The sequence below is a fragment of the Bubalus kerabau genome, chromosome 1 (genome assembly GCF_029407905.1).
Source record: "Bubalus kerabau isolate K-KA32 ecotype Philippines breed swamp buffalo chromosome 1, PCC_UOA_SB_1v2, whole genome shotgun sequence".
NCBI classification, from domain to species: Eukaryota; Metazoa; Chordata; class Mammalia; order Artiodactyla; family Bovidae; genus Bubalus; species Bubalus kerabau.
In genome coordinates, this window is record NC_073624.1 from 226,265,471 (window position 1) to 226,291,672 (window position 26,202).

Sequence of the window (26,202 nt, forward strand, 5' to 3'; positions counted from 1 at the left end):
AATTAGAAAGGTAGCAGAGTGGTTAAGAGCTCAGGCTGTGAATCAAACCAAGTTCATCATTTATTAGCTGGGTGACCTCAGGCAGTTCAATTAACCACTCTGGTTTAAAGGTAATAATAGTAAGCACCTCATAGGATTGCTATGAAGATTAAAGAAATAATATGTATATAGATATAAACCCTGTGTGTGTGTGTGTGTATATATATATATATATATATATATATGCCCAGCATATAGTAAACACTTTAAAATATCAGATATTTTTATTATTATTTTAGGAAAATTGGTCTATAAACACTAATCTGATTAAAATAGAAAAAGGTTGCCTGCAGCCTATGATAAATCTCTTTTCTAGCCTGACTGAGCTAGTTATCACCATATAATTGTGTGGTATACCTTCACCAACTGTCAGATCATTTGCACTCATTCTTTAAAATTCCACAACAGAGCTCATTTCATTTTGTTTTGTTTTCCAAATCCATCCCACTGGTCATTCTACTGGATTCAATTGAGTCAGCATTTCTAAATTGAGATCCATAAAACTATAATTAATTTTGGCTTGTCTCTGAGTCCCTTTATATTTGTTTTTCATGCTTATTTACCTAACTTCCCAACCTTTATATGACACGGGCCAAGGAAGGAATTGTGGGCATTTATTTTCACACTTCTGTCTCACAAATGTGGCATGCAATAAATATGGTTGTCACTTCCCTACCCTATTAGACACCTTTTTTTTCCCTTTAGGCTATTTAATATATTTATTTATTTGGGCATTATCTGATGTCCTGTGGGATCTCAGTTCTGCCACCAGGGATCAAACCCACATCCCCGGCATTGGGAGAGCTAAGTCTTAGCCACTGGACTGTTAAGGAAGTCCCTCATCCTTTGTTTTTAAATGATTTTGTTTTCCGACATTAGTGTTCTGCCTTTACTTTTATGTTTCCTGAATGATGGACAGATTATTTTTTATAGTCTAGGTGATTAATATAAAGAGAAGGAAAGATTCTCTAGGATTTATGGACTTTAGCTGATCCCGGGGTTGCACTGTGTCCAATTTCCAACAGTCAATGGGCAACAGAAAAAGTGTATGTATGTGTATGGTGCTCACAAGCTTTTGAGTAAGACGTCTAGGTCTGACTTGGAGCTTTGTCCTGTGCTAGCTCCGCTCCTTCAACCCTGGGACTCCAGGTCCTCACATGTGTGTGTGTAATGATAGAACCTACTTCCTAGGCTTGCTGTGAAACTAAAATGACCTATATCGAAGAAGGTGATTAGTGTGGTTTATGATCTAAGTGCTCAAGAAAGATTAAAGAGAAAGAAAAGTGGTTGACTGGAAGCCAGTTTGATCACTGTCATGGTCTGAATGTTTGGGTCCTCACAAAATTCATATGTTGAAATCTGAATGCTCAATGTGATAGTATTAAGATTTATGAGGTGCTTAGGTTAGAAGGATGAAGCCCTTTTGAAGGGATTAATGTGCTTATATGTGATTCCCAGGTGGCACTGGTAGTAAAGAACCTGCCTGCCAATGTAGGAGACAGAAGAGACATGGGTTTGATCCCCGGGGTCTGGAAGATTCCCCTGGAGAAGTAAATGGCAACCCACTCCAGTATTCTTGCCTGGAGAATCTCATGGACAGAGGAGCCTGAAGGGCTACAGTCCATGGCGTCACAAACAGCAGGACACGACTGAAGCGACTTAGCATGCACGCATGCAATGCTCTTATACAGGAGAGCCCACAAGCTCCCTACCCTCTTCCACATTGTGACGATACAAACAGAAGTGTTCTACATGGAAGAGGGCCCTCACCTGGCCATGCTGGCACCCTGCCCTCAGGCTTTCAGTCTTCCGAACCGTGAGAAATTTTCTGCTGTTTATAGGCCTCCCAATCTATGGTATTTGGTTATAACAGCCCAAATGAACTAAGATAGTCATTCAGTTAAATGGAATTCTGAATCTGACATGAGCTAGGAACAACTAGCCATATTAATTAAGAAGACAAATGTAACCAAATTAGAGAAGTTGCACTTTCAGGTACCAAAGTTTTGAGAAGCCCCTGTTGCCTAGATTTCTCCTAAAGCAGTGATACTTGTAATTCTTAGGACTTGGAAGTCACTCATTCATGTCATCCCACTGCAGACTCAGGATCCACATGCCTCAGCCTGTTCTTGTCAACATTCCACAGAGCATTGCCAGGGTGTCACAGGGTCATATGGGAAATGTGACACCTGAGTCATCAAAACATTGCCTGTGATTCCTAAATAACCTGCCTATCCAAACTGCTACCAGCATTTCCATCACCATGGTGGAGCAGTCCACGGGCCTCCAGAAATAGAAGGAATGGGATTTCCCAGGTGGTCCAGGGGTTAAGAATCTGCCTGGCAGCACAGGGGACGCGGATTCGATCCCTGGTCTCGGAAGATCCCACATACCTCGGGGCAACTAAGTGGGTGGGCCACAACCACTGAAGCTTGCATGCCTAGAGTCCATACTCCACGAGAGAAGTACCACAATGAGAAGCCTGAGCACCACAGCTGGAGAAAGCCCATGCACAGCGACAGAGACCCAGGGCAGCCACACATACATGCATACATGAAATAGAAGGAAAGAGGGAAGGATAGACAGATGGAAAAGAAGAAAGAAAGGGAGAAGGAAAAAACGAACAAGTAAAGACAGCCAATCACTTATTACACAGTTTCAAATTTCAGTGACTATATTTTTAAAATTTAGCTTGTGCATTTACTACATTTGGGATTCCTATTTTTACAGTATCAGTGAAATCAGACTGGTCTAAATATACTACTGGAGTGAGTTGCCATGTCCTTCTCCATGGGACCCAAGGATCAAACCCAGATCTCTCGAATTGCAAGCAAATTCTATATGTTTGAGCTACCTGGGAAGCCCTAAGTTCAAATATGTAAATTAGGAGCACAATCATGGTCTTACCTTTTTTCCCTAGTAATTGGCCAGGCCCCCATTTTCCATGTAGCCAGAAGTCAGTATCTTCCTCTAGATGCCATTCGAGGTAGCGTCTGAAAATGTGGGCTCTAATGCCAGGTTGCCTGACTTTGAATCAAGCACATCCCCATTCCAAATTTGCTGTACGACCTTGGGCAAATCACTTGATCTGCCTAAGCCCATAACATAGCAACAATAATAGTACTTACCTGCTGCTGCTGCTGCTGCTGCTGCTAAGTCGCTTCAGTCGTGTCCGACACTGTGCGACCCCAGAGACAGCAGCCCACCAGGCTGCCCCGTCCCTGGGATTCTCCAGGCAAGAACACTGGAGTGGGTAGCCATTTCCTTCTCCAATGCATGAAAGTGAAAAGTGAAAGTGAAGTCGCTCAGTCGTGTCCGACTCTTAGCGACCTCATGGACTGCAGCCTACCAGGCTCCTCCGTCCATGGGATTTTCCAGGCAAGAGTACTGGGGTGGGGTGCCATTGCCTTCTCCGAGTACTTACCTAGCAATATTGTTTTCATGATTATATTAGTTATTCATTAATATTTATTGCACATCTATTATATACCAGGTTTTGTTTTCAGCACTAAAGATATAATGCAAACAAGGAAGACAAAATCCTTGACCTCATGAAAATTCTAGTTAGGATGAGGTAAAGAAAATAAACTCATGAAAAAGTTTCAGACCATGAAAAATGCTATGAAAATAAAACAGGATTATGTAGCAGAGAATAACTATAACACTAATAATAATAACACTAAGAGAAATGTAGTGTTAATTTAGATGGATGGTCAGAGAAAGTCTTCCTAAGGAGGTGATATTTGAGCTGACAAGAAAAAGTCAACCATAAAAAGATGTGTGGAGGAACTTCCTTGGTGGTCCACTGGTTAAGAATCCACCTTGAATGCAGGGGACAGAAGTTTGATTCCTGGTCCAGGAACTAAGATCCCAGATCCCTGGTTGGGGAACTAAGATCCCACAGGCCACAGGACAGCTAAGCACTTGCGCCACAACTACTGATCCCATGTGACACAGCAAGAGAGTCCACGCACCTCAACAAAAATCCCTCATGTTGAAACTAAAACCTAACAGCCAAAAAAAAAAACAAGATGTGTGGAAAAGAGTTCCAGACACGGCTTCCCAGGAGGGTCAGCAGTAAAGAAACTGCCTGCCAATACAGGAGACGAAGGAGATGTGGGTTCAATCCCTGGGTCAGGGGGATCTCCTGCAGGAGGGAATGGCAACCCACTCCAGTATTCTTGCCTGAAAAATCCTATGGACAGAAGAGCCTGGCCTGCTACAGTCCATAGGGTCACAAAGAGTCAGGCACAGCTGAGCACACACACATGTCATGTCAATTACATCTCAATAAAACTGGGAAAAAAAAATTTTTTTAAGTTCCAGGCAAAAGGGCCAGCAAATACAAAGGCCCTGAGGTAAGAAGGAGCTTGAAATGTTTGAGAAACCTAAGATGCTTTGTCCTCACATCTCTCTTCTCAAGCATCCAGCACCCCTTCCTCACATTCAACTGATGCTTCCTTCCTAATTCACTGAAAACATAGAAGCAAACTGTAAAGAACTCCCATGAGTTCCTTTTACTACATCTACCATTATACCTCCGCCCCTTATCATGAGCTCTATTTTCTACTTATCATGAATAATTGGGGCTCCTATTAAGATCTAAACTCCATTTGTACACTAAATCTCATTGTCTTTTCCTACTAAGAGATTTTATTCCCGCAGTTGCCCACTTCACCTTCCACATCATCAAATTTTCTTTCCCTACTAGATCACACCCATCTACCTTCATACATTTCTAACCTAACACAAGCAAAAGAAAAACAGAACAAAATATAAACAAATCCTCCCTATCCCATCATATCTTTTGATACCCTCATTGTTCTACTCCCCTTTACAATAAAACTCTTCAAGAGAACTGTCATACTATCTCCAATTCCTCTCTTCTCTTTCTCTCCCAAACTCTTTCCAATTGTGTGTTCACCTCCTCCATTCCATGGAATTGTTCAGATCACCAATAACCTCCTCATTCATATTGCCAAATCTGATGGTCAATTCTATGTCCTCATCCTACCTGATGGAGAAGGAAATGGCCACCCACTCCAGTATTCTTATCTGGGATATCCCATGGACAGAGGAGCCTGGTGGGCTACAGTCCATGGAGTCACAAAAGAGTCAGCCTCTACTTAGCAACTAAACAACAACAACAACATCTTACTTGATGCAAGAACTACATGACATAGTTGAAAACTCCATCTTTCCTGAGGCACATTTCTTGTTTCTCTGTTCTCCTCCTTCATCGCTGGCCAAGTCTTCTCAATTTACTGCATATTAGTCCCTTTCCTTGTAAATAGGAGTATGCCCTAATGGCCTTTCTTTCTAGATACACTAAATTCCTAGATGATCTTTTCCAGGCCCATGATTTTCAACACACTTTACGATGTTGATGGATCCACAGTTTTAAACACCAGGCCCAATCTCTCATGAACTTCAGTCTCTTAGACTCAACTGTCTACTTGGTGTTTCCGCTTGGATTTTTTTCCCCACACTCTGCATCTTGTAGGATCTCAGTCCCTTAGCCAGGGACTGAACTCAGGCCATGGCAGTGAAAGCCCAGAACCTAACCACCAAGTCACCAGGGAACTCCCTCCACATGGGTTTTTATATTATGTGTCTTGCCTAAGCTGCTGCTGCTGCTGCTAAGTCACTTCAGTCGTGTCTGACTCTGTGCGACCCCATAGACAGCAGCCCAACAGGCTCCCCCATCCCTGGGATTCTCCAGGCAAGAACACTGGAGTGGGTTGCCATTTCCCTCTCCAATGCATGAAAGTGAAAAGTGAAAGTGAAGTTGCTCAGTCATGTTTGACTCTTAGCGACTCCGTGGACTGCAACCCACCAGGCTCCTCCATCCATGAGATTTTCCAGGCAAGAGTACTGGAGTCGGGTGCCATTGAAATTAACCCAAATTCAGGGGCTTAAAACGACTTTTTTTTTTTTTTTGAACTTTTGGTCATGCTGCATGGCTTGCAGGGTCTTAGTTCCCCTACCAGGGATCAAACCCATACCCTCAGCAGTGAAAGTGTAGAGTCCTAACCACTGAACTGCCAGGGAATTCCCAACAATAACCATTTATTATCACTCACAGTTTCTGTGGGTCAGAAGTTTGGAAGCAGGTTGACCAAATGGTTCTGGTTTGGGGGCTTTCATGAAAATGCAGTCACATGCTGACCAGGGCTGTGGTTGTCTGAAGGTGTGACTGGGACTGGAAGATCTACTTCTACCATGGCTCACTCACAAGGCTAGAAAGTTAGTCCTGGCTGTTGGTAAGAAGTCTCAGTTCCTCTCAATCTGGGCCTCTCCGAAGGGTTGATTGAGTGCTTTGGACATGTGACTGGCTTTCCCCAGAACAAGAGGTCCAAAATAGGAGCTAGGATAATACCTCTTATCCTAGACTTAGATGTAAAGGACTGTCATTTCAATCTATGCTGTTGATCATACAGAGAAGCCCTGATCCAGTGTGGGAGCAAAGGACACATGAGCGTGATCCTTACAAGTTGAGGATCATTGGCAGCCATCTTGGAGAATGGCCACCACCATGTCTAATGTCTAAGACAATGTCTAATTCACGCCCCAAACTGAATTCATGATCTACCAGCCATTCTCTAAATCTGCTCCTCCTTCCTTTTCCCCACCTCAGGCCAAGCACCTTGGTTTTATCCTTGACTTCTCTTTGTGTTTCACACCAACAGTTATTCTGTCAGTAAAACTCCTTGACTCTACCTTTAAGATACATCCAGAATTTAACTTCTTACTATCTCTTTCAGTGCTAGTCTGGTCCAAACCAACATCATCTCTCACTTGGATTATTCCTTCCTAACTGGTTTCCCTTCCTTCACTTGTGTCCGCTCCAGTCTGATAACCATGAGGAAGCCATAGCCATAATCATAGCTAGTGTTTAAAAATAAAACACTAAATCTTATAATTTGATTCCTCTGTTTAAAACCTTCAGTGTCTTGCAGTCTCACTCAGAATAAAAATTCAAAGTTCTTACCATGACCAACAAATGATCTGGCTTCTTACTACCCCTTTAATCTCTTCAACCATTATTTCCTTTTTGGTTCATCCCATTGCTTTCCTCCTTTCCTCAAACTGTCAGACCACTGCTTTCAGATCACTGCTCAGTCCTTTTAACTGCCCCATCACTCTCTTGCCCCTCACTTTGCTTTATTTCTTTATAGAATGTATCCGGCTATATGATATAGTTGTTTACTTGCCACCATTCTCCTGATGCTAAAACAGATCTCCAGGACAATGCATATTTTCTTCACTGAACCAAGGCCTATTACAGCGCTTTGCCTACAATAGGTTGTCAATCAATATTTCTTGGAAGAAAGTAAGGCCAAATCCAGGAACCAAAAGAGGCTAATATATGCAAAGTTGGTTGGCAGAGTACCTAGCACACAAGGAGTATGAGTTATTATTACTTGCTGTGTCCAAATCCCAAAGGGCTTCTTCAACCCAAGGAAGAGAGGGCAGTTGTCTTCCAATATCAGAGAGATAACCAGAGGGAATTAGAGTCTGATCAGTCTATTGTTGCTATTTCCTGCTTGAAAAAATAAAGTCACTATTATTGCAGTAATGCTTCCCATATTTTTCCTGGATGTTTTTCTAATCTGCAAGGAAGGATGGCAGACTGAGGCCCCTATGAAACTCTTGGAGAATAGCACGTGAACTAATTCTGGTCCACACATCCAGAGATGCCACTTTCAACCTTTCCTCCCTGTTGACATGGCTCTCTCCATGTGAAGCAACTTTTTAAAAAATTGAGATAATTGTAGTATCATAAGCAGTTGTAAGAAATAATGCAGAGAGAACTTTTGCACACTTGTCCTAATTGCCCTCGATGGTAACATTTGCAAAACTATGGTATATCATAATCAGGATATTGATATTGACACATTTTATATGTAATCATTTGTGTACATCTGTGTGTGTGTGTGTGTGTGTGTGCAAAATTCTTTACAGCATTATCATACCTGTAGTTCCCTGTACCCATCCTGGCAGTCAAGATACAGAGCAGTTCCAGCTCCACAAGGATCCCTCATGTTGCCTTTTTAAAACCACACTTATGGGACTTCCTTGGTGGCCCAGTGGCTAAGATGCTACACTCCCAATGCAGGGGACCTCGGGTCAATCCCTGGTTGGGGAACTAGATCCCACATGCTGCAACTAAGACCCAGCACAGCCAAATAAATAAATAAAATTAAATATTAAAAAAAATATTAAAATCACACCCATGGGGCTAATCTGGTAGTTCAATGGTTAAGAATCTGTCTACCAATGCAGAGGATATGGGTTTGATCCCTGGTTGGGGAATTTAGATCCCATACGTCACAGGCAACTAAGCCAGTGCCCCACAACTACTGAGCCTGCACACCCTAGAGCTTGTGTTCTGCAACAAGAGAAGCCATGGCAGTGGGAAGCCCACAGACCTCAGCTAGAGAGTTGCCTCCGCTCTCGGCCCGGATGCAGCAATGACAACCCAGTGCAGCCAAAAATTAATTCATTAATCTAAAAACTCATAGCCACTTTTCCTTCACACCCCCATCTCTGTCCTCTGTTATATAAATGGAACCACACAATATGTAACCTCTGGGGATTGGTTACATATTGTACTGCATTTTTTTCCTCATTCAGCATAATTCATCCAAATTGTCGCATGTATTAACAGTTCCTTCCTTGCTGGAGGGAAGCGTGGAGTCCCATTCCATGGTATGTTATATCATAGAGTTTAACCATTCACCTGTTTAAGGTCACCTGAACTGATTCTTGTTTGGGGCTATTATAAATAAAGCTGCTCTAAACATTTGAGTACAGGTTTTTCAGCGTAAACAGAAGTTTCCATTTCTCTGGGATAAATGCCCAGAAGTGTAATTGTTGGGTCATATGGCAGTTGCATGTTTAGTTTTTAGAGAAAATACCAAAGTGTTTTTCTAAGTAGCCATACCATTTTACATTATATCAGCAAAGTATGAATGATCCGGTTTCTCTGCATCCTTATTGGCATTCAGCATTGCCAGGTTTTATATATATATATATATATATATATATATATTTATATATTAACCAATCTTACAGGTATTTAGAGAGAAGCAACTTTCTAAAAAAAAAAACAAAAACAAAAAACAAAACCTTTTAACATAGTTCTCTTAGGAAAACAATCTACATTTCCATTACCAAGAGGCTATTCTGATTGACTGGCAATTTGGCTGCCCATTCACCTGGACTTTGTATAAGGAAGATTCGAAAGACTTTTATTAAAGCAACTTTTCTCTGAGCCAGATGGGCTGCTGCAGGGGACCTAAACTTAGGAGAGACTGACATTTTGATGGGTGTGCTGTTCAATTAGCTGATTATTTACAAATATACTGACATGAGAGGGTCTGTTAGTAAGCATGAGCTTCCTAGTTTGAAATTCCACCAAAGTTTAATTTAACGGTTAGCGGCATGTAAAGGAAGTCTATTATCATTGTAAATGTCACAAAGAAAATTCAAAGATGACCCTCCACTTCTCTTATTGCCATCTGGGACATTCTCATAGGTTGGAGAATAAGGACCAATCCCCCTTCCCCAGACGTCCTGCCCCAAAGTAGGCACAACACAGTCTGATTTTGCAAAGCCTGTCTATCCCTGACAACGCTTGTGCGAAATCACCCACTGACAGCTCTTCCTGGTAGAGAAAGAACACACAGTTGCCCTCAAGCCTAGGAAGAGAACTTGGTCAGAATAAGCATGTCTTTTCTTCTTGTAGTCACTCCCTTTTCAACGTCCCATGTTAATAATCTCTTTTTTCCTTTGATTTCTTGCTTTCTCCTCTGTGCAAATAAACTGAGAGAAAAGTCAATATTTGTTAAGTATTCATGTTAACATCCACCTTAACTAAGGAAAGAACATTTATTTGAAATCAGTTTCACTCTGTATTATCCAAGAGCAGTGCCTAAGATATGGTAATGGGTTCAATATGTATTTGCTGAATGAACCTCATATTTCAGTGTTTGCCAGTGAGGTGATTAAGTGAAGGTTACAGGTGTGGGCTTTGGAGTCTAACACACATGGTCAAGGCTGGGCCTCTTCACTCCAGCTTCATGACCTTTCTGGGATGCAATTTTCTTGACTATGAATATTGTTTACTATACAGAGGTACTCTGAGCCAGATAGGCAACAATACACTGAGATATTTAGCATGGGGCCAGCATAGGGTAAGTATTCAACAACCTTGGGTTTGGTTATTATTTCCAATGCCTCAATATCAGACCACCAGAATCTGAGCTCCCAAAAGGCAGTGAATGGATGCTGCTGCTGCTGCTGCTAAGTCACTTCAGTCCTGTCCGACTCTGTGCGACCCCATAGACGGCAGCCCACCAGGCTCTGCCGTCCCTGGGATTCTCCAGGCAAGAACACTGGAGTGAGTTGTCATTTCCTTCTCCAATGCATGAAAGTGAAAAGTGAAAGTGAAGTCGCTCAGTCGTGTCCGACTCTTCACAACCCCATGGACTGCAGCCTACGAGGCTCCTCCATCCATGGGATTTTCCAGGCAAGAGTACTGGAGTGGCTTGCCATTGCCTTCTCCAGTGAATGGATATAACTCTTCAAACTTATGTTTCTGCCCCAGCCCAGCACACAGAATCTGGTACCTTGCACAGCGCTTAATATAGGTTATGTTGAAATAGTACATATGTGTATGCACTGTCTTCAGGGTAGCCCAATAACTGAATGACTGAAATCAGTACCTCATTCATTCATGGACTTCAGATGAGTCAGTTCTATGCATACAACAAATAAAGTACAAGGAAAATTCTGGACCATGGCTACAGACCAAATCTGAACCAACTATCTAGGAAATGGAGTGAGCGAGGCTTGAGAGTGGGATTCATCATATTGTATTCCACTTCTGGAAAAGCGACTCTTCCATAGGTGCCACTTTCTCAAGATATGGTTTGGAGTTTCACATCTACATTCAAATACTGAGCTTATATATACCCATCGATGCTATCCTACTCAGTTTAGAGAAGTAATGACATCATAACTTGAAAAAATAGGGAAAAGGAAAAAACTATCCATGGTCCGCAAACCCAAATATGACTATCGTAATCATATCTGTTTTACTCCCTGTAATAGTCTTGATTAAATGATGCCCTCGGCCACTAGAAAGCCAGTATCTCGGCACCCTCACCTCTGAAGTAAGGCTTGAAAATTTGTTCTATAAATATTACATTTGAAAAGTACTTTGAAATTCTGGCAGCAGAGTGATTTATTGTGAAAAAGGCATTTCCTATTCCATATCAATCATGCTATCAAGTTCTTGCCTAGCTGCAGGCCTAAGCAAATCACTTTTACATTTCTCTTTTTAAAATATCTATCATTTGTGGGTAGTACTTCATCTCTGCAGGGGAAAGAAGTGAAGGGAAAATGAGGATAAGGATAAAGCAAGAAGAGGAGGAGAGAGAGAAGAAAAGGCAACAGCTGAATGTGTCAAAGCTCTGGGCTTGCTGTTAGAAGATCCAGATGTTACTTCGTCTCTGTGGACTTGACTCAGCTGCAGAGCTGGGGAGGAGATAACAGTGAAGGAAGTTCACTAGGTAATTTCTAAGTGTGTTTCGCTTTTACTTTTACCTATTATTTTGCTATGTAAGGGGTCCGGGCTTCCCAGGTGCATGTGGCGTGCTTCACTTGTGTCTGACTGTTTGCAATCCCATGGACTGTAGCCTGCCAGGGGATTTCCCAGGCAAGAATACTGAAATTTTCTGTGATTGTGATTTTCATCCTGTCTGCCCTCTGACAGATCAGGATAAAAACATCTACTTCTGCTTTATTGACTATGCCAAAGCCCTTGACTATGTGGATCACCACAAACTGGAAAATTCTTAAAAAGAGATGGGAATACCAGACCACCTTACCTGCCTCCTGAGAAATCTGTATGCAGGCAACAGTTAGAACTGGACATGGAACAACAGACTGGTTCCAAATTGGGAAAGGAGTACCTCAAGGCTGTATATTGTCATCCTGCTTATGTAATTTACATGCAGCGTACAACATGAGAAATGCAGGGCTGGATGAAGCACAAGCTGGAATCAAGACTGCCGGAAGAAGTATCAATAACCTCAGATATACAGATGACATCACCCTTATGGCAGAAAGCGAAGAACTAAAGAGCCTTTTGATGAAAGTCAAAGAGGAGAGTGAAAAAGTCGGCTTAAAACTCAACATTCAGAAAACTAAGATCATGGCATCCGGTCCCATCACTTCATGGCAAATAGATGGGGAAACAGTGAGAGATTTTATTTTTGTGGGCTCCAAAATCACTGCAGATGGTGACTGCAGCCATGAAATTAAAAGACACTTGCACCTTAGAAAAAAAGCTGTGACCAACATAGACAGCATATTAAAAAGCATAGACATTACTTTGCCAACAAAGGTCTGTCTAGTCAAAGCTGTGGTTTTTCCAGAAGTCATGTATGGATGTGAGAATTGGACTATAAAGAAACCTGAGCACCAAAGAACTGATGCTTTTGAACTGTGGTGTTGGAAAAGAGTCTTGAGAGTCCCTTGGACTGCGTGGAGATCCAACCAGTCTATCCTAAAGAAAGTCAGTCCTGAATATTCACTGGCAGGACTGATGCTGAAGCTGAAACTCCGTTACTTTGGCCACCTGATGCGAAGAACTGACTCACTAGAAAAGACCCTGACGCTGGGAATAATTGAACGCGAGAGAAAGGGACCATAGAAGATGAGATGGTTGGATGGTATCACCTACTAGATGGACATGAGTTTGAGTAAGCTCCGGGAGTTGGTGATGGACAGGGAAGCCTGGCGTGCTGCAGACTATGGGGTGGCAAAGAGTCGGACACAACTGAGCGACTGAACTGAACTGAACTGAGCCTTTTACAGAAAAAATTTGCCTACACCTGCTACATATATATATATTACAGTCTGCCTGCTTATTTTGGGTTGACCCATCTCTTTTATATGAGGTGTATGCTCATCAGGTATTTTTCATAATGTTATGATTACAATGCATAATCTCATAAACTGTCTGGCTTTCTAGGAGGAAGGACTGTTTTGCTCACCACTGGAATCCCAGTGCCTTACACAGTGCTGGTGTATAGCAGGTGCTCAGTAATCGTTGTTGAATAAACATTCTAACACCCGTGCCAAGCCAGTCATTTCAAAACTCCAAAAGGGAATTTTTCATCTAGTACAAACCAATTTGCCAATTTCAGTGATTTCCATTTTTTTAATATTATTTTTAAAAACTTTTTTGCTGACCAATACCTTCCCTGCACAAAATCCCCATCGAACTTTAGAGAAACAATGAAAAGAGAATTTTTAAAAAAATGGAATCCTTTTTCTCCCTTATAGAGAATATACTAAAAATACTGATAAAATTGAAATGGCTTCTGTCTTGTGCAACCGTTGCGCCACGTTTTTAAAATGACGATTATTGGAGTCCAAGGAAGGGTTGCCATAGCATTGTGCATAATTTAAGCACAGCAGCAAAAGATACCAGCATGCGAGCCGAGCAAAAAGAGCGTGTGAGGGAAAAAAAGTAAAATTTTGCGTTCTGTGCACAGTGATGAACGCGAACGTATTGCATGTTATGTTGCAGATTTACTACAGCTGAGTCATTTCGGGACACTAGTGTGTGTTTCCAGGAAAAAAACGGGAGGAAGGAGCCAGGCTGAGGGGCTCACCGGGTTCCCCCAGGCACTCCCAGCAGCAGACACCGGTATTCCGCGGCGGGCGGCGGCGTGGTTATTAAAAAAAAAAAAAGTGCCGCGGCCCCTTTAAGAGCCACAGCACCTTCTCTAAGATACCATCTTGCACCAGGAGTTCACGTAAGCTCTCTACCTACCTTGCTAAATCCCTCCTCATTTACTGGGTACGACCGGCGGGCGGGGCGAACGAGCCTTTTCATTGGCTTTGCGCGCAGGCCCTCTCTTTCCTATTGGTTCCAGCGCTCGCCACTCGACGCTATCTCCCCCCTCTCCTGTGCCGACGGGCTAGGTTGAGCGAGGGCTCTTGGGTTAGTTCCTGTTAGGCCCCGGCCGGGGGAGTAGGTTGAAGTCCTCTAAGATGCCCGGTGGGCTGAGGCACCCAGAGCTGTGAAGAAGGCGTGAGGAGGCGGCGGGGGGCGACTCGCGGCAGGCCCGAACAAGAGCGGCGGCCGAGCCCGCCTTCCCTGCACCATGCTCATAGAGGATGTGGATGCCCTCAAGTCCTGGCTGGCCAAGTTACTGGAGCCGATGTGAGTGAGGCAGGCTGGGCCGGGGCTGGCGAACGTGGGCGTTGGGGGCCAGCGGGGGCGTGGGGGGAGGGGAAGCGGCGTGGGGGAGGGCGGAGCGGAGGGGCAGCGGTCGGGAGGTCCCGGCGACGTCTTCTCTGTAGTACTATCACCATTGTGGGGGGGTGGGGGGAGGAGAGCAAGGGACGTAGAGGCGGTGTGGCTCTGGGAACTGGGCGGGGGGGGGAGGGCGGGGAGGACGGCGAAGGCTTTTGAAATACACATTTTGGGGTGCTCAAAAGGGTAGCGGGAAGTGAGGGAATTTAAAATACTGCTCTTTGAGAACTGAGAGAGTAATCGGGGCTCTTGAGGGATTTTAGAATTTGAATATCGGGATCTTGAAGGGAGTAGCAGGATATCCAAAGGTTTTACAAAGAATATTATTCCGGGACTAAACGATCTAGAAGCGGAGTATTGGGGACCTTTTGGAAGCATGAAGGAAGAAAAGGAGAGTAGGGACATTGAGGGCTTTAGAGCGATTACTGATGAGTTCTAAGGGTTCAAGAATATTGAATTAAAATACGGTAGTGGATAGGGATTTGTGGACACTGAAGTGTTTTGGGAATTATTAGGAATTTGATAAGCCTATTAAGGGATGCTATTATTGAGGAGTTGATAATGCCAAGAGCTGATGATTTTTAAATACCATTAGGGGTTGGGAAAAGTAAGGTTTTGTAAGTTTGGGGGTTGAAAGGACTCCTCGAGTATCTAATATTATTGGAGGACAGGCTGAAAGGGGTATACGGGCAGCACCAAGGGATTTTTAGATGCAGGTATTGAAATAATGAAACGGGTAGTGGAAAGAAAGAGTTTTGTAACTACTGAGGATTGCCGTGTAGGATTATTGGTGAGGGGCTTATTTCTGATATCTGGAGTAGTATGGTGGAAATATATGAACTTTTTGTTGGTTTTGTAACCGTTTTAAAGGGATGAGATGGTGAAGTGTTAATTTGGGACACTGGGGTATAGGTAGTCTCTGAAGGGTATCTCGGTGAGGGAAGAGGAAAAGCTGGAGGGAGGGTGGGAGGAGGTGATAACTAACTCTTGGGAAAGAAGGCATGGGAAGGGAAGGAATCATTTGCTGCCCCTTTGTCATTTCTACTTAATACTTTTCCTCCTACTGGAGGTGAGGGCTTTCTGGCTGAAAGAAAAGGAGTAGAAGAAGAGATGAGCAGGCTTTGATTCATTAGATCAGATAATTTTAGTGGAAAAATTGAGTTTTTGCAGAGGTGGAAGTAAAGGGTAATTCGGGGGGTGTGGTGAAGTTGGTTGTTAGGAGACTGCTGCTTCCCTGTTTGTCTCTTTCCTTGTGCTCCTGAGAAATCCTGTTAACTAACTTTTGATGTTTTGCTATTTCTGTTTCTTGGGGTGGGATGGTAACACCTAGGAAGACTCATTTGTAGTCCATTGTGTCAGCCTTGTGAAGATGGTGGGATGGTAAAGTGAGACAGCATTAAGGGAATTTTGATGTCTGAAGTGGTATTTGCTTTCTGAGGATATGTGTATGACTAGAGCACAGGTATGAATGAATGTACACTAAGGGCTTCTGAGTTTTACATTAGTGATGGTCTAAGTAATATGCAAATGACTTCTGGGCACACTTAAAAGTTTTATTGAAGAATATGGGCCTCTTGAGTGTGCATCATACTTTTCCTACATACAGTATCAAGATTGGAGCACAGAGGTGGAAATGGATTGTGATGAAGGTGGGAAATCATGAAGTAGAGTTAGTGAAATTGACCATATATGGAAGAGGCTAAGAATAGAAAAAGGTCTATTAAAATATAGAACAGGAGAACCTTTGTGTTTTTAGTTGGATGGTAGATACTTTTGAAAGTATTAAATGTTGGTAGTACTTCTGAAAGTATTAAATGTGTATTTTATGTCTTCAGAAGAAGGTGACAAGTTTTAATATTTTATAGTTAATTATTTTTTTAAAGCTCCCTAAAATGTTTTGGTCTGGGTAATATTTTTTTATTTTTTTCTTATTGTCAGAATTTAGTTTGGGTGGGAACTTAAGTCTCCCTAGGGTGCTTTCACCAGTTTTTTTGGACTATTTATACTGATTTTATTCATATATATTCTGTAATTTTTATAGGTAAAAGTTATCTTTCAAAATGATTAGTTTCCCCACTTGTTTTGAGTTATATCTTCAACATAAAGGTCACATCATGTCTCTTTTAAAGATTATTTTTGTTACTTTTTTAGTGTTAAGAAAGATCTAAAATCACTGCATAGACTTAATAATATAGATGATCTTCCTAGAACTACAAAATGACAAAATAAACTACAAAATAAATACTTATTTTTAACTCTTATAGGTAATGGATTTGGGTGAAAATGTTAATAATAAGTAGTAAAGGCACGTGGAAATGTCACATATATTCTCATTCTTAGTATGTTGTCATGGGAGAGTATTTTTTGTTTAGACATCCTAAAATGTAAGAAATGATATGCTGAAGTGGGTTGTATTTGTAAGTTTACTTTTTGCATATTCCAGATTCAAGAAAATTTTCATGGGAGATTGGCATGTTGCTACAACACAGCATTTCAGAGCAGTTGTCAGGCTTTCATATAATGTAGTTGCAGTGGATATGTTTTAATCAGACTGTAGTTATGTACATGATTTCCTGTTGCACTTTCTTATTTAGCTTAATTTAAAATTTTCTAAATTTAGGAAATTCCCTGGTGGTCCAGTGGTTAGGACTCTGTGCTTTCACTGTTGTGGACCTGGGTCAGTCTCCATTCTGGTAGCTAAGATCCTGCAAGCCACATGGATGCCCTCCCCCACCTCCAAAAAAAAGTAACTGAATTATAAAAGGTTTTGATTTTTAGGGATTTTTAAGTGTGGTCCACCTTGTCGTTAGTGAAATGAAGTCAGGTAACAGAATATTATGAAACCAGTCTAGTTTGTATGCGTTTGTGCCCATAGACAAATTAGAAATCTCATACTGTTAGAGCTTATCTGTTTCCACTCCTTTGGTAGATGTGGGGCATATCTGTTACCTTATTAGAGGAGGGACAGGGGGAGGGAGACTAGAAGAAAGCACTCCTGAACTAGCTGCGAGCCACCTAGTACCATTTTCTTTGGCAGTGCAGTAAAAGGGAGAGAAACCATCTTAGTCCAGGAGTTTATCTCTCTTCCTACTGCTGCATGAACAGACTGAACACAGATCTTATTTGGGTCCTCATCTTCCTTCAGTTTCAAAATCTTCTAGATATCCTAGTTATAGAGACTATGTAGGGATTATACATGAGTAGGACATGTCATGATTTCTTTTTATTACAAATAACTGCTCACTTGAACTATCTGGACTCCTTAAAGATAAGGTTCTAAGTAAATATAGAGGATAAATCAGCCAGTGGAGAAATTTCTACAAGTTTAGAAAACATTCAAGCAAGCATTTTAAAATAACAAACATGCATTTCTACCAAAAATGTTGTCTTTAATGAGGAATGTTTTAAGGCATTTTTATTATATATATATTGAATTTATATAAGTACATCTAATTCACTGCTGCTTATTAGGTTTATTGTAAAAATTTGTCTTGTGATAATAATTTTGTAATGTATAGAAATACCAAATCACAGCGTTGTACACCAGCAGCTAACATAAGTGTTTTAAGTCAATTTTACTTCAAAAACAAACAAATAAACTCATAGAAAAAGAGATCAGATTTGTGATTACCAGAGGTGGGGTTGTCTTTACCAGAGGAGGAGAGTTGGATGAAGATAGTAAGTAGGTACAAACTTCCAGGTACAAGATATATAGTACTAAGAATGTGAAGCATGATTAATATAGTTAACACTGCTGTGTGTTACATATGAAAGTTGAGATAAAATCCTGACTTCTCATGACAAGGAAAAAATGTGTTTTTTGGTTTTATTTTGTATCTATGTGAAATGAATGTTCACTAAATTTATCATGGTAACATTTCATATATGTAAGTAAAATCATTAATACTGTACAATTTGGACATACATAGTTCTGTATGTCAATTATATCTCAAACTGAAAGAAAAAAAAAAAGCTATGAATAACCAAAAAAAATTGCCTTGATACATGTTTTGAAGAGAGTGATAGGGTTTGTAATACTTTCTCAACAGTTGCATTCATCCGTTTATCTGTCATCTTTTGGTAGAGCATCATTGTGCGATGCAGGGCATTTAGTTTAGATCTATATTTGAGTCACTGACTTTGGAGAGTTTTCTTACCTTTCTGTGTTAAACAATTAATTATATTAACCTTTTACCTATCTTGCAATGATGCAGACTATAAAAAGTATTTTATGTACCAGAATCATTAAATATAAATGAATTTTATGGTTTTTGAAATGTGAAAATATATTAAACTCTTTTTGCAAAAACACTTATTAATACTAGTGTTAAGTCCTTCTGCCGCTTACAGAATAATCAGTCTAGTGCATGACAGATTCTCATTGCAGGCCCTAGACAAGAATTGGTAGAGAAACCCATCAACCTGATGTGCAGTTTCTGTGAGTTTAGGCCATATCAAGGTCTTTGTAAAAAAAAAAAAAAAGCTGTAAAACATTGACTTTGTGTCATTTCTGAGTATGATGGAAAAGACACAATAATGTTCATTGGGATGATTCTGTTGACCCAGTGGTCAGGGGGTGTGTATTTGGGTTGAACTCTAAAGTTTACATGCTGTTTGTACATTTGCAATCCTTACCAAATTAATTTTGACTAGAAATCTCTGCAGTTGCTCAAATGGGAAGAAAAATCACCATGTAGCAGCTTGTTAGATCTCACATCTTGATAAATGAACTGCAAGGATAAAATGAGTATTTTGTAGGTATGTTCTTAAGACTGAAAAGTACTGATAATTTTCTAAAGCATATGTAGTAGATTGAAAGAATTGATGTCCCTCTAAAGTTCTGTGGGACGTGTTTAAGAAGACCACTCACTATTTCATAGAAGACTTACTCTGGCCCAAAGACTTCTTGGCAAGTTTTAGTATACTAAGTTAGGAATGTATTTGTTCTTAATGTTCTTTGGTGTGACTCCTAAATATTTCTGACTTGACTCTCCCTGGCCCATTTGCTGTAGGCTAGGAGCCATATATTGCCTTCATAGCCTCGTTTCCTACCAATGTCTTGTTCGTCCTCTCACAGTGTTGTTACTTCATTATTAATCTCTTTGTTTAGCCATTTGATATTTTGTACTATAATTACTATTTTTTCATTTCCTTGTGACTGAGGGGCAAGGTCTGTCTTGCTCAAAGTAATTCCATTACCCAGCAAGAAGGTTGGCATTTCCTTAACATTTAGTAAATGTCTAATCAATGTCCTTCTATGTGTATTTAGGTTGGTCACAATTAGAAAAGTATGATTTTTTTTTTAAAGTAGTCTCATTTTCTGAGTGTGCTTAGCTGGTGGCTACTGTGCCAGGGTATCACAATGGTGTCTGCAACTGAGTAACATCTATTTTTCCACTCCAGATAAATCTTGGGGCATTTTCTTCCACATCGTCTTCATTCATGAAAGCCCCTAACTAATGATGGGGAATGTGAAAGCTTTCATTTGAAAAGACGTGGAAGTACCAATATTTTTGTTTCCTACACAATAGTAGTAGTGCAGTAGCTACCAGCTAAGCACGTTGAGAAAATCAGATTACTAAAAGTATCTGCAAGGCTGAGTTGATATCTGAGTTGATATTACTAAAAGTATCTGCAAGGCTCAGTGGATGTGTTAATACCTGCAATGGTGATTTCATTAAGAAGAAAAAAGACAGATTTGAGATTTTTACAGATAAGACATTCCTGGGCAATATTTCTATTAACTTCTCGTGATAAAAATTCATTCTAAGCAATTTTTATTCTTTTAAATAAAAATAGATAATGGAAACATGTTTGTAGAACATTATGCAAGATGTGAATTTTAAAGAATCCTCATTTGTAACTTCCATTAAACTTTAGGAAACTTCTTATGGTTCTTTATTTTAACTGAAAGGTGATTACCGATTGAGGCTTAGAATACATTAATTTGTTGTGCAGATAAACATTAGAAAAAATGTATATGCTGTGATAGATTTTACTTGCATGGAATTGAAACTGAGTTTTAGTTCCACAGGTAAGCTGTCTCCCTGGTTTTGAATGGATCACTTGATTTGTCTTTACATATTTACAAATTTAGGCATCTGTAAAATGAATAATAATTGATCATGGTGTTAAGGGGTTTCCCAGGTGGGGCTAGTGATAAAGAACCCATCTGCCAGTGCAAGAGACATAAGAGATCCTGGGTTGGGAAGATCCCCTGGAGGAAAGCATGGCAACTCACTCCAGTATTCTTGTGTGGAGCATCCCATGGACACAGGAGCTTCAGTTCATAAGATTGCAAAGAAACACAACTGAAGCGACTTAGCACATGCACACACATGCTATTAAGACCTTTTAAAGACTATAGAATAGTACTTTTTGGTGGATATTATTACCTTTCCTAATCTCTTTGTTATAATGAAAGCCCCTTTTTGTCTAGAAACATGTGTTTAACATAGCCATGGCCCCATAATTTTAAAACCTCTTTGCAAGATATACTTTGTCCCTATAGTTAGGCAGAAATGAATTTCCATAGCTTTGGTTATAAATGAGAGCTAAAAGGGATTTTTTTAAATAATTAGTTTGGCTGCACTGGGTCTTAACTGCAGCATATGGGATCTTTGATCTTTCATTGCAGCATGTGAACTCTTAGCTGCAGCATGTGGGATCTAGTTCCCTGAGCAGGGATTGAAACCCAGATCCCCTGCATTAGGAGAGTGGAGTCTTAGCCACTGGACCACCGCAGAAGTCCCAAGAGCGAAAAGATTTTAAATACTCTTTGGGTACTGTTTTTGTGTAAGAGAAGTAGGAAGTGGCCCTGCATTTGTCTTGTAAGCTATCAAGGGTCTTAGTCATGCTCATATTTTTGTGACATACTTCTGAAAGTCTTTTTGGTCTACTATTAATATTGGTATCATGTCCGTGTCAGTGAAAGTCTCTAAGTCATGTCCGACTCTGCAACCGCATGGACTATATAGTCCATGGAATTCTCCAGGCCAGAATACTGGAGTGGGTAGCCTTTTCCTTGTCCAGGAAAGTTGTTACCATAGCTACTATTACAGTATGGGTACTACCATAGCTACTATAGTAGCTATACTATAATAGTACCTATAATAGTATAGCTACTATAGTAGTAGCTATACTATAATAGTAGCTATAGCGATACTATAATAGTAGCTATAATATTATAGTTACTATAATAGTAGCTATACTATAATAGTATAGTATATACTATAGCTATACTATACTATATATAGTATATAATAGTAGCTATACTATAATAGTACCTATAATAGTATAGCTACTATAGTCGTAGCTATACTATAATAGTAGCTATAATATTATAGCAGTTATAATAGTAGCTACTATAATAGTAGCTATTATAGCTACTATTGGTATCATAGCTACTATAATATTTTAATTGTCAGTTTTAAGAGTATATGGTAAGTGGTGATGAAAGAATAAATAAGAGCAATCATAAAGGTACAAAAAAAATCACAGCAAAAAACTTCCTAATGTATTTGTTTCACCATTCAATTGATGTGACTCATTATTTCAGACTGGTGATTTCCTTCATTCTTAGTGCACTTTATGGATACATAGTCAGTTCAGTTCAGTAGCTCAGTTGTGTCCGACTTTTTGCGACCCCATGAATCACAGCACGCCAGGCCTCCCTACCAACTCCCAGAGTTCACTCAGATTCACATCCATCGAGTCAGTGATGCCATCCAGCCATCTCATCCTCAGTCATCCCCTTCTCCTCCTGCCCCCAATCCCTCCCAGCATCAGACTCTTTTCCAATGAGTCAACTCTTCGCATGAGGTGGCCAACGTACTGGAGTTTCAGCTTTAGCATCATTCCTTCCAAAGAAATCCCAGGGCTGATCTCCTTCAGAATGGACTGGTTGGATCTCCTTGCAGTCCAAGGGACTCTCAAGAGTCTTCTCCAACACCACAGTTCAAAAGCATCAATTCTTTGGCGCTCAGCCTTCTTCACAGTCCAACTCTCACAATCGTACATGACCACAGGAAAAACCATAGCCTTGACTAGACGGACGGACCTTTGTTGGCAAAGTAATTTCTCTGCTTTTGAATATGCTGTCTAGGTTGGTCATAACTTTCCTTCCAAGGAGTATGCGTCTTTTAATTTCATGGCTGCAGTCACCATCTGCAGTGATTTTGGAGCCCAGAAAAATAAAGGCTGATACTGTTTCCACTGTTTCCCCATCTATTTCCCATGAAGTGATGGGACCGGATGCCATGATCTTCGTTTTCTGAATGTTGAGCTTTAAGCCAACTTTTTCACTCTCCACTTTCACTTTCATCAACAGGCTTTTTAGTTCCTCTTCACTTTCTGCCATAAGGGTGGTGTCATCTGCATATCTGAGGTTATTGATATTTCTCCCGGCAATCTTGATTCCAGCTTGTGTTTCTTCCAGTCCAGCGTTTCTCATGATGTACTCTGCATAGAAGTTAAATAAGCAGGGTGACAATATACAGCCTTGACGTACTCCTTTTCCTAATTGGATCCAGTCTGTTGTTCCATGTCCAGTTCTAACTGTTGCTTCCTGACCTGCGTACAGATTTCTCAAGAGGCAGGTCAGGTGGTCTGGTATTCCCATCTCTTGAAGAATTTTCCACAGTTTATTGTAATCCACACAGTCAAAGGCTTTGGCATAGTCAATAAAGCAGAAATAGATGTTTTTCTGGAACTCTCTTGATTTTTCCATGATCCAGCGGATGTTGGCGATTTGATCTCTGGTTCCTTTGCCTTTTCTAAAACCAGCTTGAACATCTGGAAGTTCACGGTTCACGTATTGCTGAAGCCTGGCTTGGAGAATTTTGAGCATTACTTTACTAGCGTGTGAGATGAGTGCAATTGTGCGGTAGTTTGAGCATTCTTTGGCATTGCCTTTCTTTGGGATTGGAATGAAAACTGACCTTTTGCAGTCCTGTGGCCACTGTTGAGTTTTCCAAATTTGCTGGCATATAGAGTGCAGCACTTTCACAGCATCATCTTTCAGGATTTGAAATAGCTCAACTGGAATTCCATCACCTCCACTAGCTTTGTTCGTAGTGATGCTTTCTAACACCCACTTGACTTCACATTCCAGGATGTCTGGCTCTAGGTCAGTGATCACACCATCGTGATTATCTTGGTTGTGAAGATCTTTTTTGTACAGTTCTTCTGTGTATTCTTGCTACCTCTTCTTAATATCTTCTGCTTCTGTTAGGTCCATACCATTCCTTTCCTTTATCGAGCCCATCTTTGCATGAAATGTTCCCTTGGCATCTCTGATTTTCTAGAAGAGATCTCTAGTCTTTCCCATTCTGTTGTTTTCCTCTGTTTCTTTGCATTGATCGCTAAGGAAGGCTTTCTTATCTCTTCTTGCTATTCTTTGGAACTCTGCATTCAGATGCTTATATCTTTCATTTTCTCCTGTGCTTTTCACTTCTCTTCTTTTCACAGCTATTTGTAAGGCCTCCCCAGACAGCTATTTTGCATTTTTGCATTTCTTTTCCATGGGGATGGTCTTGATCCCTGTCTCCTGTACAATGTCACGAACCTCATTCCATAGTTCATCAGGCACTCTATCTATCAGATCTAGGCCCTTAAATCTATTTCTCACTTCCACTGTATAATCGTAAGGGATTTGATTTAGGTCATACCTGAATGGTGTAGTGGTTTTCCCTACTTTCTTCAATTTCAGTCTGAATTTGGCAATAAGGAGTTCATGGTCTGAGCCACAGTCAGCTCCCGGTCTTGTTTTTGCTGACTGTATAGAGCTTCTCCATCTTTGGCTGCAAAGAATATAATCAGTCTGATTTTGGTGTTGACCATCTGGTGATGTCCATGTGTAGAGTCTTCTCTTGTGTTGTTGGAAGAGGGTGTTTGCTATGACCAGTGCATTCTCTTGGCAAAACTCTATTAGTCTTTGCCCTGCTTCATTCCATATTCCAAGGCCAAATTTGCCTGTTACTCCAGGTGTTTCTTGACTTCCTACTTTTGCATTCCAGTCCCCTATAATGAAAAGGACATCTTTTTTGGGTGTTAGTTTTAAAAGGTCTTGTAGGTCTTCATAGAACCGTTCAACTTCAGCTTCTTCAGCGTTACTGGTTGGGGCATAGACTTGGATTACTGTGATATTGAATGGTTTGCCTTGGAAACAAACAGAGATCATTCTGTCGTTTTTGAGATTGCATAGGAGCTGTTAAATTTAAATGGTCCCATTCCTTTGGCTGTAAAACATGCTTTTTGTATTTGGTGCAGAATTCTAACTATCATTTATTAACAATCACTTGTTCACTCACATTAAACAAATATTTAGAATCTATAATCTTTTCTTGATGTCTACTCTTACTTTCTTGTAACTATTCATCTTGAGTTTTATCAGTGTTACATCAAAATTATTTCATCAGAAACAACCTAATTCTGCATTTGTTTTTTAGAGTCTGAATACTAACTATATGTAGAAGATACTGGATTTGTTTAACTCACCTCATTTTCCAGTAATCTGAGTTTTGCCTGTTTCTCACTGGAAACCTCATATTCTTACCCAGTGTTATACCTGTTAGGTCCTGAGACTCCTTGAAGGTTCCCATAAGATCAGGGAAAATAACATTGCTTCTTTTCTGTTATTCTTAGTTATTTAAATAAAAAAATCCTTTCTCTCTGTGTTTAGACTATAAGTGGAGATGCTATATGTCCATTTTAGAATTTAGCAGTTGGATTTATTAAGGTAATCTGTTCATAATTCTCCAAAATACAATCGTTTTATTTAAGGATCCCAGCTTTCTTTTAATTAATACATAACTCATCATCTGTGTACTTAGACTCCTAGTGCACTCTGACATTTGCCCATCATTTTTTTTTAAATTAGTTTTGAGTTCTGTAAAATGGATAGAATTGAAATTTGCTCTCAGAATTTGGTGCATAAATGTTTTAAAAGTATACACTAGAAAGGAAGTAGGGGTGTTGGTGGTGTTTTTTACTTACTAATCTCATACGTTATTGGAAATGTAATTGATACCTTGAGCTGAAACTTTTTTAACTTTCTGATTTATAGTAGAGGCCCAAGGATCATAGAATAAGATTAGTGTTTTATAGGGATATAATCATTTTGCTTGCATAATGATTTTACTTCCTGTCATTCTGAGTTTTTTCATTTTATCTTCACAACAGTGCTGTGAAGCCACAAAGGATATATGATACTTAAATGTACATTTATGGGGAAAATAGAATATAAATATATAAGTGTGTGTATGTATATTTTTTATAAGAAGAAAACTTTCTATTACTTGTAATATATATAAAATGTTAAGTCTGGCGGATTGTTGTACATTAGGAGTTGGCAACTCAAGGATCTTGTGCTGCCCTGGCATAAGAGATAACTTAGAATGTCAAAGTCAGGTTACTAACTGACTAGAAAAAAAAGTGACGTAAATAAAGGTTATCTCTGCTGCCCTTTCACCACTTCTCTTATCCTTCCTGTTCTAACTCCCCAATCTTTTCTTTCTTCCTAATAGCTGCTGAAGTGTTTGCCAATAAAATTTAAGGTGACATGCTTTTTGTGTTCTTACTTTTTGTCTTAAAATGATCCTTAAGATACTCACTGAGAAGATTAGAGGTAGAAATTGCCATTTTTAGATATTGGTGCTTGGCATTACAGAGAATGGAAAAGCTGTCCCATCACTTCCCCTGCTTCTTCATTGATCATTCAGAACAGAGAGTTCCTGAGCAGATCTACAGTGCTTCTACAGCCTGGGAGTCAAGCTGCACCTTAAGAGTCCATTGCCATCCTTTCCCTATTACCATTGAGAGCAAAT

General features: G+C 40.3%; 1 protein-coding gene across 4 annotated transcripts in view; it reads left to right on the forward strand.

Moving 5' to 3' along the window:
- The first annotated feature begins 14,031 nt into the window (after positions 1 to 14,031).
- RBM27 (RNA binding motif protein 27) overlaps positions 14,032 to 26,202 on the forward strand; it is a 60,321-nt gene continuing 48,150 nt past the window's right edge. For all 4 annotated transcript variants that reach the window (XM_055557206.1, XM_055557231.1, XM_055557215.1 and 1 more), the window contains exon 1: positions 14,032 to 14,284. In XM_055557206.1, coding sequence (XP_055413181.1) covers positions 14,226 to 14,284 — 59 coding nt within the window. In that variant the 5' untranslated portion in view covers positions 14,032 to 14,225. The remainder of the gene's footprint in view (positions 14,285 to 26,202) is intronic.